At 41.1% G+C, this 12,846-nt stretch overlaps 1 protein-coding gene across 1 annotated transcript in view; it reads left to right on the top strand.

Moving 5' to 3' along the window:
• PKP1 (plakophilin 1) overlaps positions 1-12,846 on the top strand; it is an 833,005-nt gene that overhangs the window by 674,879 nt on the left and 145,280 nt on the right. Inside the window, exon 11 of the mRNA XM_044076546.1 lies at positions 8,238-8,424. Coding sequence (XP_043932481.1) covers positions 8,238-8,424 — 187 coding nt within the window. The remainder of the gene's footprint in view (positions 1-8,237; positions 8,425-12,846) is intronic.

A 12,846-nucleotide genomic window follows, 5' to 3' on the forward strand; every position in this document is an offset into this window, starting at 1 on the left:
CTCCTACCAAAGCTGGAGTTTGAATTCCTTTTTGCTTAGAGCTGCAGGATTCTTCCCAGTCAGTATTTTCCCTTCTCCTTTTCTAGTTTTCTTTTAGGTTCTCTGTTTTTTTTTCCTTTGCTGACATCCACACAGTATACTTATTAGACAGTAAATTAATTTTATTCAAGCTGACAGAATTATTAGCTCTTATTTCTCAGTTTCATTTTTCACACTGGGAAAGCTTAAACTGTTGATCAGTGTGCAACCATCTTGGAAGTGCAAAACAGACCCATATTTGAGGTTTTTGGATGACACATTAATATTCTGGCAATGAAGTATTGATTCATTGGAATATTTTATTAATTATCTCAGCAAAAGTGCATTTTTTGAAGTTTACAAGTGAAAGTGATTTTTTTTGTAGTATTAATGTAGATACAACCATTACAAAAATAATGCAATGAGGTACAAGTCTAATATACACAGAAAGTGACTCTCCAATAGTTTTTACACTATAATATCTGCTCAACCACAACAGCCAACCTAAAATATGTGAATGTGCTACTCACAAGACAAATACTCATAATGAACATTACTTGGTCAATTAAACAAAAATTGTTGCTTGTCTTATAAAATCAAAAATAACTAAGCCAATAAAAACACTATGCACAGAGAAATACTCTTTTACTTCACCAGATCAAATATTAAAAAATGTTATTGTTGATTTACTTCACCAGATCAAATAATAAAAAATGTTATTGTTGATATTTTCTTAGACTGATTAAATACTAGCCAACTAATAAATTATAGCTCAGAGTAATACCAATAAAAATGTTAAAACTAATTATAACAATTTTTATTGTTATAATTTTAAACAATTTTATTGTAATAATTTTAAACCAGGACATTCTACTACTCCTACCCCCTCAGGATTTAACCCTAATACCTCTACTCAGATCCCAGATGCCTTTAATAACTACTTTACAGAAGCCATTCTAACACTAGCAAACTCACTACCAACACCTACTGCATCCTCACATGATACCTCTCCAGCCTCTACTAATGTCTTTCAAATCCAACCTGTCTCCTCTTCTATCATATATAAGCTTCTCTTAAAACTAAAACCGTGCACCCCATCGGCTGACCAACTCCCTTCTGAATACTTACAAATTGCTGCAAAAGCTATCTATCACCCAATATCTATTCTGATAAATAGGACCATCTCTGAAAGGAAAATCCCTTCAGTTTGGAAGATATCTCACATAATCCCCCTTCATAAAGGGGGCCCTTCTTCTGAATTATCCAATTATCGTCCTATTGCCTTACTGTCCCCATTAGCTAAGATAATGGAAAGGTGTATACACAAACAATTTCTTAACTACCTTCTTCAAAACAAACTTCTAGCTGACTGTCAACATGGTTTCAGGCCCCATCACAGTACTACAACTGCCCTTCTGTCCTTTGCTGACTCCATAAATAGAAATCGTAACAGTAACCTTCTCTCATCTGCTCTATTTATAGATCTATCAAAAGCTTTTGATATGGTTAACCATAACATACTCCTTGAAAAACTTAACAACCTCGCCTTAAGTTCACATACTTTACAGTGGTTTAGAAGCTATCTTGAAAACAGACAACAAGCAGTTCTTTGGGAAAACAACCTTTCATCTTTACTCCCAGTAAATGTTGGTGTTCCACAAGGATCTATCCTTGGACCCCTTCTTTTCTCAGTATTTATTAATGACCTATATTTGAACGTACCACAAGCAACCTGCATCCAATATGCAGATGACTCAACATTGATCTGCTCTGCCATAAATATTCCCTCGCTCCAGTCCATCACCCAAACAACCTTTCATAACGTTGAAAAATGGTTTATGCAGCACTGCCTCCTCCTGAATCCCAAAAAAACAAAGCTTCTTCTCTTTACCCCTACTAACAAATCTCCTACACCTCTCTTTACTATCACCTCAGATAATTCTACCTGCATTAACCCTGACAATACCACTCGACTATTAGGTGTAACCATTGACAACCATCTGAACTTTGATGACCAAATTAATAGTACTATTAAAGCTGTTAATAAAAAAATTGGGACACTCTACAGAATTAAACCCTTCCTTACCCCAGCAGCTAGAAAAACCATTGCACAGACCCACCTGCTCTCCACCCTTTTTTATGCTTCGGCTATATATACCACACTGTCTAAAAATAACATCAATAAACTCTCAACCTGTTATAACAGTATAGCTAGATTCATTAATGCAACTCCCCATAGAACTCACCACTGTTATAACCTGAAACAACTAAATTGGCTAGAACTAAATAACCACCTACTTTACCAACAACCACTTATCATTCATAAAACTCTTCATTTTCCTGAAAATACTCCAAGCCTGGCTAGACTTATTTCTCCATATAAGAACCTAAACACTCTTCGTTCCGCCAACAAGTTTCTAGTATCCATAACTAAATCATATAATAAAGCTGGGGATGCACTATTTTCAAATTCCATAGGGAAACACTGGAATCTAATCCCTCAAGATATAGCTACTCTACAGTCCACCTCTCTGTTCAAAAGACAAATCAAAGCACATATTACTTCTCATTGGCTATGTCCCTGTACCAATCCTGATTGAAAGTATGTCTCAATACGCCTTATTATTCTTCCTTCCTGTCCCCTTACTGGCCCTACCTGAAGCTTCTGGAGTCGAGAGTTGAATCCTAAGGGATGCCTATATTTCTTATTAACTTTAGTATGTAGTTCTTATTTTTTGTTGTATAACTTGACTTAATATTTTTTTTTCAATGTTATAGATTTCCTCTCTTGTACCTTGTATAAATCTATTAAGAAAATTGTTATAAATCACTGTAATTTTATCTATACTGGAGCTTTTCTCCCCGGGCCTCTACTGTAAACGGATATATGTCCAGCTAGACTAGCCCGGTCAACAAATGTAAAATAAATAAAATAAATAAAATAAAATTATATTATATATCTGTGTGTAAGAATATTCATATAAAAACTATATATGTACAAACAGCAGATCAACAATTTGAATAAACTGAATATATAAAACTGTGTTAAGCTGGTATAATGCGAATGTTATGTGTTGAATTACTAGAGCTTGGCCGTCTGTAATTTTACATTAATAATGCCTGGAGCATATGTAGCATCCAAATTGACAAAGCACCTCCCTATACTCCACAAAGAATTCTCAGCTTCCTCCTCAAGCACAATTCTGATGAAGTCTGTATTGCTTTTCTTTTTTTTTCTTCAGATGAAAGCACTTAATTTTGTATGAATAAATTCATCTGTTTTCAGTAGTGGTGGACTGGTTTTATATTTTCTGAAGATTCTCCATTGATTCTGGTTTGTCCAGTGATTTTACTTTCAGTATCCTTTTTGCTGGAGAATTTGTATTTTCTTGGTAATGTATTAATGTTCACAATAATAGAAACAATGAGAAATATAAAAAATGATATGATTATTCAATGTGGTGCAAGTAATAAATAAAAAAATAGAAACTGATGGTGATTTGTATGGCTTTAAGGATAAACTGGGGGAATGTCTCAATTTCGTATACAAAAGGGGAGGGAATATTAAGAATATTGTTGAGAGATCTACCCCAAGAACAGAACAATATGGAATGACAAAATGTGGGTCATGCCCACAATGTAGATTTATTCATCATGGGCTAACTGTATCAGCTGGATTATACCCAGAAATAGTGATGAATAATGGAGAATTTAATTGTAATACAATATGTATAGTACATGTAGTATCATGTTTAACATAGGTAGGTACTAGGCTATCTGCCCGAAGGCATTTATAAGCCTAGCCAGAATGTGTTGGCTTTCGCTGCCCCCTTAGATTAGTTCCCTGTGCCTCTGTCCAGTAGAGCCAGTGAAGTGATCCCAGGGGTAAACTTTGTTTCCTATCCACTAGTCAATGTTTCTCTTGAAGAAGGTTAGCGAGGAGCTCTGCCCAATGTAGACTGGAATCTTGTTCCAGAGCATGGGAAGTCTCTGGGACAGGAATCTATCCCCTCTAGCATGTCCTATTTATTGTTGTGGTGAGGTTTAGATCCCTGGAGCATGTGGCTCGAGGGGATATGGTTTTCTTTAGGTGGAGCATGTTCATCAATTCTGGGTTGGACATGGCCTTGTATGTCAGGCAGAGATCACCTCTGAATAGGCGGTATGCAACCAAGTAAAGCTGGAGTTTCTTCAGTTGAGCTGCATAGGGCATCTGCTTGAAGCCAGTGATCCTCTTGGTGAGGTACTTCTATGGTCTTTCCAGTTGCTGCAGGTGTCTTTGTAAGGTAGATCCCAAATGGGGCATTGTACTCTCTGATGGGTCTGATAAGTGATGCAGAGGGGCCCAATTACCTCTTTCGATCTGGATGCAAACCCTTTTGTGATTAGGTGGGCCACATAGAAGTATTTTTCTAACCACTTTGGCAATGTGATTATCAAAGGAGATGTTACTATCTACTTGGGTCCCCAGATCCCTTATTACGTCTTCCGTATTTAGGGGGCTACCACCTATGTGGTAGTTTGTGGGCACTTTCCAAAGGGGATGACTATGCACTTTTTGGCATTTAGCTTGAGGCCACGGTTTTGACACCAGGTATCTGTCAGTGAGACCCTTTTGGAGGATGTCTGTGTCAGCCAGAGAGTCAATTATAGCCCCTAGTTTGCAGTCGTCTGCGAACTTGGTCAGCCATAGTCCTCCTGTGCTTGCCTGTACCTCCGAGAAGTATATGCTGAACAGGAGGGGTCCTAGGACTGAGCCCTGGGGAATGCCACTTGTAACCGGTTTAGAGTCAGACCTAGCTCCCGCACCTCTTACCATGTGGGTTCTGTCTGTGAGCCAGTTGGCAACCCATCTCATGACGTAGGGGTTTATGTTCAGGCGGGTGAGCTTGTCTATAATATCTGAGTGGGGAATGGTGTCGAAGGCCTTTGCAAGGTCTAGGTAGGCTGTGTGGACCACCTTTCCCTCGTCTATAGCCTTGGTAACTGTCTCAAAAAAGTCCATCAGGTTTAGGAGGCATGATCTGCCCTTAACAAAGCCGAACTGGGTAGGGTCCAGTGTTTGGAGGTTTCCAATGTCTCTGTTAATGAGATCCATGATGATGCACTCCATAGCTTTGCAGACCAAACTAGTCAGGCTTATAGGGCGATAGTTCCCGGGGTCCATTGTAACTCCACCTTTGTTGAGTGGAATAACAGTTGCTGTGAGCCACTCTGTGGGCACGTAGCCTGTGGAGAGGCTGAGTTTAAACAGTGTGTTTAGGTGAGGGGTTAGTTCATCTTTGAGCTCATGTAGGACCGTCCAGTCCCATTGATGCTGTGCTTTTGGCTTTGGAGAGGGCTGTTTTAACCAGAGTGTCTGATTTCAGGAGCAGTACATTCTTCTGGTATAGTTATGTGTGCTTTTGGGGGTGAAGTTTGCACTGAACCTGTCTGCCAGGATGTTGGCTATATCTGTTGGTTCAGTGTATTTTGTGCCATTCTGCACTAACTCCGAGTAGATCTGAGAACTGACACTTAGACTGATATAGCTAAAGAATGCCTTGTGGTTATCTTTGGCGTCCATGGCAATTTTTCTTTCAAAGCTAGCCTTGGATGATTTTTATGAGGGAACATAGTTTCTTGCTGATACTGATCAGGGATGTCTTCCCTTCTTGGGATTTTACTCTTTTCTGTACTAGTTTCCTTCTTCTATTGTATAGCTTGTTTATGGCAGGGGTCTACCAGACTGGTTTCCTTTTCTTGGAGGAGTGAGTCTTGGTTTTGTTTGGGATAGCACGATCCATGCATTCTTGTAGGTGCCCATAGAGTGCATTAGTACAGGATTTTCCAGCTTGGACAGCGTTATCCTTTAGCATGGGGGCTTTGAAACTTCCCACCTCGGTCTTAAGTAACATGAAGTTTGCTTTTGAAAAGTTTTTCACGGTGGTTTCTTTGACCGGGGGTGGTGGTGGAATGTGGATATCCACAGTGATTAGTTTATGCTCAGATCTAACCAGTGAGAGGCTGACCTCCGGTGTGGAACACCGGTCGCCCATGTTGGTGATGACCAGGCCCAATATGTTGTCACCTCTGGTGGGGGTGTTGACCAGTTGATCAAGGGCGTTTGAGTTTATAAATTCTAGGAAATGTTGGACAAGGGGAGTTTGTACTTGAGTAGGTCTCCCAGTCAATGTTTGGGTAATTGAAATCGCCCAATATCAGGGTGTTTGATAGGACCTTTATGCTTCCCAGTGTTTCCAGGAATGCGGAATGGGGGTCCTGGGACATGGTTGGTGATCTGTAGCAAGCTATAATTTGAATAGCAGTTTTGCCCATTGCGAGTTGCACGTGGATGATCTCTGAAGCATCGTGCTGTGCCACTAACCTGGAGGTGTGGGTATCCTTGATGAATATGGATACTCCCCCGCCTTTTGTATTTCGGTCCGGGTTTTGTGGCCAAAATGTATGGTATGAGTTGCAACCTTGTAGTTCTCAGGTGCTCTCTGGAGCCTTAAACCAGGTTTCCATTACTGCACATATATCGATTTTCTCCATACTGAGGAGTACCCTCGAGTGCATGCATTTTGAGGTTTAGACTTCTGGCATTGAGTAGCATTACCCTCAGTTTTTTGTTTCTTGTGCTATTTATGGCTGTGAGCTTGTCTTTTAAGCCTTGCCTAAAAAAGGCACTATGAGGATGGCAAGAGCCTTGGCCAGTATTCGAAAGCCTAATGGTGACAGGTGCAAGCAGTCTCTAGCGAAGCAGCGTGGCTTGTCGAGCATGTCATCCCAGACTGACAGTCACTGGATCCCCTTTGATGTATATCTTTTTACACTGGCACAACTGAGAGGCAAACATAATCAAGAATTTATGAACACATCTATGCTATTAAATGCAAGGATGATAAAAATGCACTGTTTAAACATTCTATTAAGATTATAATTAGAAAATAATATTTTTTTAAAGTCCCACACACAGTGAGTGATGGTTTATGGGGAGCTAAGTTGGAGTCTAGGGACATGTTTTGGCAGATTGAGCTGAACATGACCCAACCACCTAGGTTAAATGAAATAATTTCCCCTGAATCGTCTATTAGCATTGAAAGCCAGCAATATAACTGGAACACACATGTATGTGTGTGTGTGTAATATAAATATATATATATATATATATATATATATATATATATATATATATATATATGTGTGTGTGTGGTCTACTTTGGAAGACAGAAATACCACACCACCAACTTTCACAATCCCAGGACGAGAAGGCTGGCAACATCAGAACACAGAATGTGAACTCTAGGTAAGTAACCACTTGTCCAAAAAAATTTAAAATTAAACCCACTGATGTAGGGGGCTTTGCCCCACCCACACCCCCTAACTTAATATACCAACTCCGAGGTCGTACTACCGTGGGGTAAGGGGTAAAGTTCAACATGGTGGCCAAGTGGTTAGTTACCTGGAGTTCGCAGTCAAGTGTTCCAGGATGTCAGTTTTCTGATGTTGTCGACCTTCTCATCTCTGGATTGTGAAAGTTGGTATTGTGATATTTTGGCCTTCCAAAGTAGACCCATACATAAACTAATTTTAGAATTTTTATCAATTGTACATATTTTTATTTTCTGCCGTTGTCAAAATGTTTTATTTCAGCAATGTGTGGTGATGGCTATTTAAAATTTAAAATTATTATTTTTACAGAAACAAATATTTATAGTGCTGTCTTTTTGAGTGAGAGAATTTATTATAATTAACAGATTAATATCTATTAATGCTTAATTTTAACTGGAATGGGTTGTTTTACGTCAGTGTACCAGTAGTGTATCGATCTGGAATTTTATGGTTATTTTATTAGTTTTGAGGAAGTTTCCATTAGAAACTAAAGCACTTAACTTTGTTTTTTTTCTAAATAAACAAAAGTCTCATTACTTAGGTGCAGATATCTTCCAGTATGATTTATTGTCCTGTTTTTTTTTTCTTTTTAATACTGGTTACTTGTGTCCTGGTAAGTAAAATTCCATCTTTTATATCCTGTACGTGTAATGTATGGTTGGGAAGTGCTGCCTTCTACAAGAAGAAAATGTGTAATGCTGCTTAAAAACATATCTATATACATACCATTAGAATATTATAAAGTTCTCTACTCATGCAATTTACTTATATGTAAGACTTTAGTTAACTTGTGATTGAGTTACTCAATGACAATACTAATCTTCTCTTCTTACTCTTTACAGCTAGCCAAGCCCTACCAACCTTGTCTCAGCTATTCTCTGGTGCACCTAAGTCTTCAAAAGGCTCTGATGACATCTTGTCCTCTGCATGTTATACCATGAGAAACTTAATGGTTTCCAATCCCTTGATTGCCAAGCAGAATCTAAACAGTGGGATACTCACTGGCTTAATGGCCATGTGCAAAAACGGGTCAGTTATGTGTTTACCTATTAACATTTTCTATTCATTAACCTAAAGGCCTTGTACAAACAGTTCAGTTATAGTTATTAACCTAATAATTATGTACAGAAACAGGTGAATATGTGTTTATGTTTTTCTTTATTTTTATACTGGATAACCTAGAGGCCGGATGCTAAACAGTTCAGTTAGGTGTTTACTTATCTACATTTTTATTTATACTAATGGCCACATACAGAAACAGGCTGGATATACATTTACATACATATAAATATTTCAAGCAAAGGCATTAATGCCCTTCTAGACTAACAATATACCAAAACAGTTCCCATAACAACTGTCCAGGCTGTTCTTAAAAATATCGACACCAGTGCTTGCTTTAATGTAATTAATTTAATAGACTATTCCATGCATCAGCTGTTCTCTCACAGAAATAATTAGTACACTTCTCCTTCCTATAGAATTTTCTACACAAGTTGTCTGATGGTTCTCTACTACTTTTTCATAACCCCAGGCATTCCCAGAGGTAGTTCTCTCTAAATGTCCCAGATACCTGAATAAGGTCTTAAATATCTAGATGAGACACTGAACAAGTTCACATATTTTAGTCATTTTATAATAATAAAAAGTTATGTCTTACCATAACTTGGCATCTGTGTTGTCTTCCTTCATTCATCCTCCTGTAAGGGTCTCGGATCCGACCCTCAGATCCAGCTCAGCCACTTCCACCGACTTGGATCAGACTCTCAAGCTTCTCCCTCATACCCACACTGCCCTTCATCCACTCAACTACCTCAGATAGACTTTGCCAAACCAGACATGCCACTCTTAGACATCACAAATCAGCAAAAGAGGCTCAGACATAGGACATAACAGTCCTGAGATCATGCAGGTTCCTCAAGAAAACAGGCAGGGGCATGGTTGGGTGGGAAAGTGAGGATGAATAAAAACAACACAGATGCCAAGTTATGGTAAGACATAACTTTTTAATCTGATGTTATCTCCTTCATTCACCCTCATGACAAGGTCAGAGTCTCCAGATACGAGAACCTTGGGATGAGCCCTACTCCTGGAAATAACATCCAACTTGTAATGTGAGACAGAAGTGTGATTATTAGGCTAAGCAGCTGCTGCACAAATGTCATCAAAAGAAGTTATGGCACAAAAAGCTGAGGAAGTAGCCACAGCTCTAGTAGATTGAAACAGAGAAGTCGCTGCAAGGTTGACCCCAACTGCTGAAGATCATGTTCGCTACTGATTGATTGAGGGACCACTTGTGTGTAATAAGAAGAGACCTGCTCAGTCTGTCTGACAAATCATTGGTTTTCCCCAGAATATGCATTGCAACTAGAAGATGGTCTAAAGAGATCACCCATTCCCATGGTAAGAACAGATTCCTCTCTGCTTGTTGATGTACCAGACAACTGATGTTGTCAGAGTGTAGTGCAATAGTCTCCAGAGGAAGAACGTCCTGAAGGCTTGTAACATTAGGAGGACAGCCCTCATCTGTAGGACAGTGATATGCAACTTGGTTTCGTGGGGCAACCACGTGGCTTGGACCATCTTCCCACTGTAATGCCCCCCCACCTGAACTGGGAAGCATCCGTGGTCACGGTGGCTAATGGAGGACTGTTCAAAAATGGTCTGCCAAGACTGACATTGTCTAAATGAATCCACCAATTGAGATGACATCTGCAGATGGGAGTCAGCTTGATGCAAAAGGATAGTGGGTGAGACAGGATGGACCACTGATTGCTAAAGACCATTGTAAAACCTGCATGAAAAGGGTCTATATTATATTCTTGAAAGCAGACAATATCGAAGCTGATATTGTCGACAAGAGAATAGCGAAAGTGGAGAACACTGAACATGAAACGGAAATCTCTGTAATGGGAGATTTCCGTTGACTGCAATGTAGTGCAGTCTCGGAATTGGTATATTTGAGTAGCGGGGGTATGGGGGGGCACAGCCCACCACGTGGGGGGTGCAAGGGGGCTTGCCCCCCTGCTTACACCCATTAGGGTACTTTCTTTTTTATTTTTGTTGTTTTTATAAGTTTGATGTTTGAAGACATCGACCATATGGCGTTCGATGTTTTCAACCGTCAATCTTATAATACAGACCTGCATGAAAAACCTTGCCGGGGAACGAACAGGATGGCTGCAGACATGGACTCCAGGATCTGCAGGATCATTTGAGCTGTGGGAGCTTGTAGCGCTAATAGCTTTTATACCTGATTTCTCAGAATGGCTACTCACTATAGAGGGAATTAAGCTATCTGATCCCTTGTGTTGAGTTGCATGGCTATGAACTCCAAATTCTAAACTGGACAGAGGTTGGACTTGCTCGTGTTTACTGTGATGCCCAGTGCGGGTGCTAACTGGAGTAAGCAGTCCTTGGCTTGGATCAGTCGATGCTTCGTGGGAGCGGTTAGGAGCCAATCATCCAAATATGGAAAGACTTTGAATCCTTTCAGCCTCAGGTCAGTGTCTACCACTGCCATGTATTTGGTGAACACTCTCTGTAATGAGACCAAAGGGCAGTGCTCTGAACTGACAGTGACTGGTTCCCAGCCGGAAGTGCAGATATCTCCTGGAGCACCTGTCTATTCTGATGAAATAGTACACATCTATAGAGCACATCCGGTCGTCCTTGTGCAACAGTGGCAGAATAGACCGAACTGTAACCATCTGGAACCTCGCCTTCTTGACATAGTCATTTAACTTTCTGAGATTCAGAATTGGTCTTAGGTCCTATGTCTTTTTCTGCACTAAAGAGAGGAGGGAGTAGGTTCTGAATCCTCTTTGTTTGGTTGGGACCTCCTGGATGACTCTTTTGCAACAGGTGCTGAATTTCCTGAGCTGCCTGCTTCCTTTGACTGGGTGGCACTTTGGGAAGGGTTTTGGATTATAAAGGCAGAAGGGAAAAGGGAATATAATAGCTTCTGGACATCATGCTCAGCACCCAACTGTTTGAGTTAACTGGGTCCAGGTTTCGGGGTACAAAACTAATCATCCCAACTGCCTTCAGAGTCGGACAGTCAGGCAGTGTTTCAGCAGCTCTGGTAAGACTTATCAGAAGGGATTTCCCTAAAGCCCTGGTTCTGTGGGCCACCTCTGCCTCTAGGCCAGCATCCACCATCAAACCCTCCTCCTCTGCCTCTGGATGAGTGCTCTCTGCCCAGGTCACTGGAAAGGCCCTTAGGACTTGAGGAACCACATCATCTTACCCTTGTATTGTTTCCTGGAGAAGGATCTCTAGGGAGTAGAAAAATTGATTCCAACAGCAGAAAGGGTCTTCCCATACTTTTCACTATGTGTAAGAGTGTCTCTAACCGATGGCCCAAAAAGGGAAGAGCCATCTTAACAGGCATAGACAAACGACACATTAAAAGGCTCCACAAAATCACATAGCCTCATCCTGGCATGCCTCCTTAGGGAAAGACCTGAACCAGCTGCTCGTGAGGTGCCCTCCATGGTATGGGAGATTAACCTCATTGAGGAATTGGCATTCGATAAAAGAGTGGTCAGTTTGGGAGAAACTATTGTACATTTCTCCGCAGGCATGGACTCTGACAAAGAAGATGACACTTCCTTGATCAGGTCCCTGTCTAGCCAGGTAAAATGAGCTCTGTAGTTTAATGTCCCCAGAGCAAAGTTTGCTGAGGCGAAAACACTTCCCAATTCTGTCCAACGCTCTGGAGTCCTTGTTCGGCAGATGGACACTGGCAGTTTCCTTTGCTAGCTCTTTCTTGGTGGCTGCTGTCACCATGATAGCATCGACCGTGGGACCCTTACTCCAATGTTTCCTGTCTGTACGGGGCACTAAGAACCTATCAGGCATCTTGGGAATGGGCTTGATGGCATCTGGTTCCTTCCACGTACAGCGAGATAGTAAGAACATGAAGGCATCTGCTGGGGGGGTCAACCAGGACATAGATAGGCCCTTCCCGAACACCTCCAAGAGAACAGACTCCTCAGAGGAGGGGGCTGGGCAGACCACCCACCTTTCTATGTGACTGAAGGACATATCTTCAGGTGGGGATCGGGAACCCTACCCCCTCATCGAAGTCAGTATCCTCGGTTAAGGACCCCAAGGGGGAGCCACATGCCTCTTTTTACATGTCCTCTTCCGAGGAACTGCCTCAGCTGGGTGTTCTGGAGAAGTATAGAAAGAAGGGGATCCCTCCTGAGCAGGGAAATCTTGAAGGCTGCTGGGGATGGGAAGACTCATGACAGGAAGAGTAAGGCCTGGATCCGATGGAGGTACAGGGGCGGACTGGGGAACCTGTGCAGTTGAATCTCCAACCTGGGAGAAAACCCTCTCCACTACCTGAAAGGCCGAAGGACCCAGAGAAGCCCTATTCAGTCCTCCCAGAGCTCAGACCACCAAGGAAAAACAGGAAGGACTTGTACCAGATCTATGGCCCCCAGA

The sequence above is a fragment of the Protopterus annectens genome, chromosome 7.part0 (assembly GCF_019279795.1).
Source record: "Protopterus annectens isolate FY-2018-M chromosome 7.part0, PAN1.0, whole genome shotgun sequence".
NCBI classification, from domain to species: Eukaryota; Metazoa; Chordata; order Ceratodontiformes; family Protopteridae; genus Protopterus; species Protopterus annectens.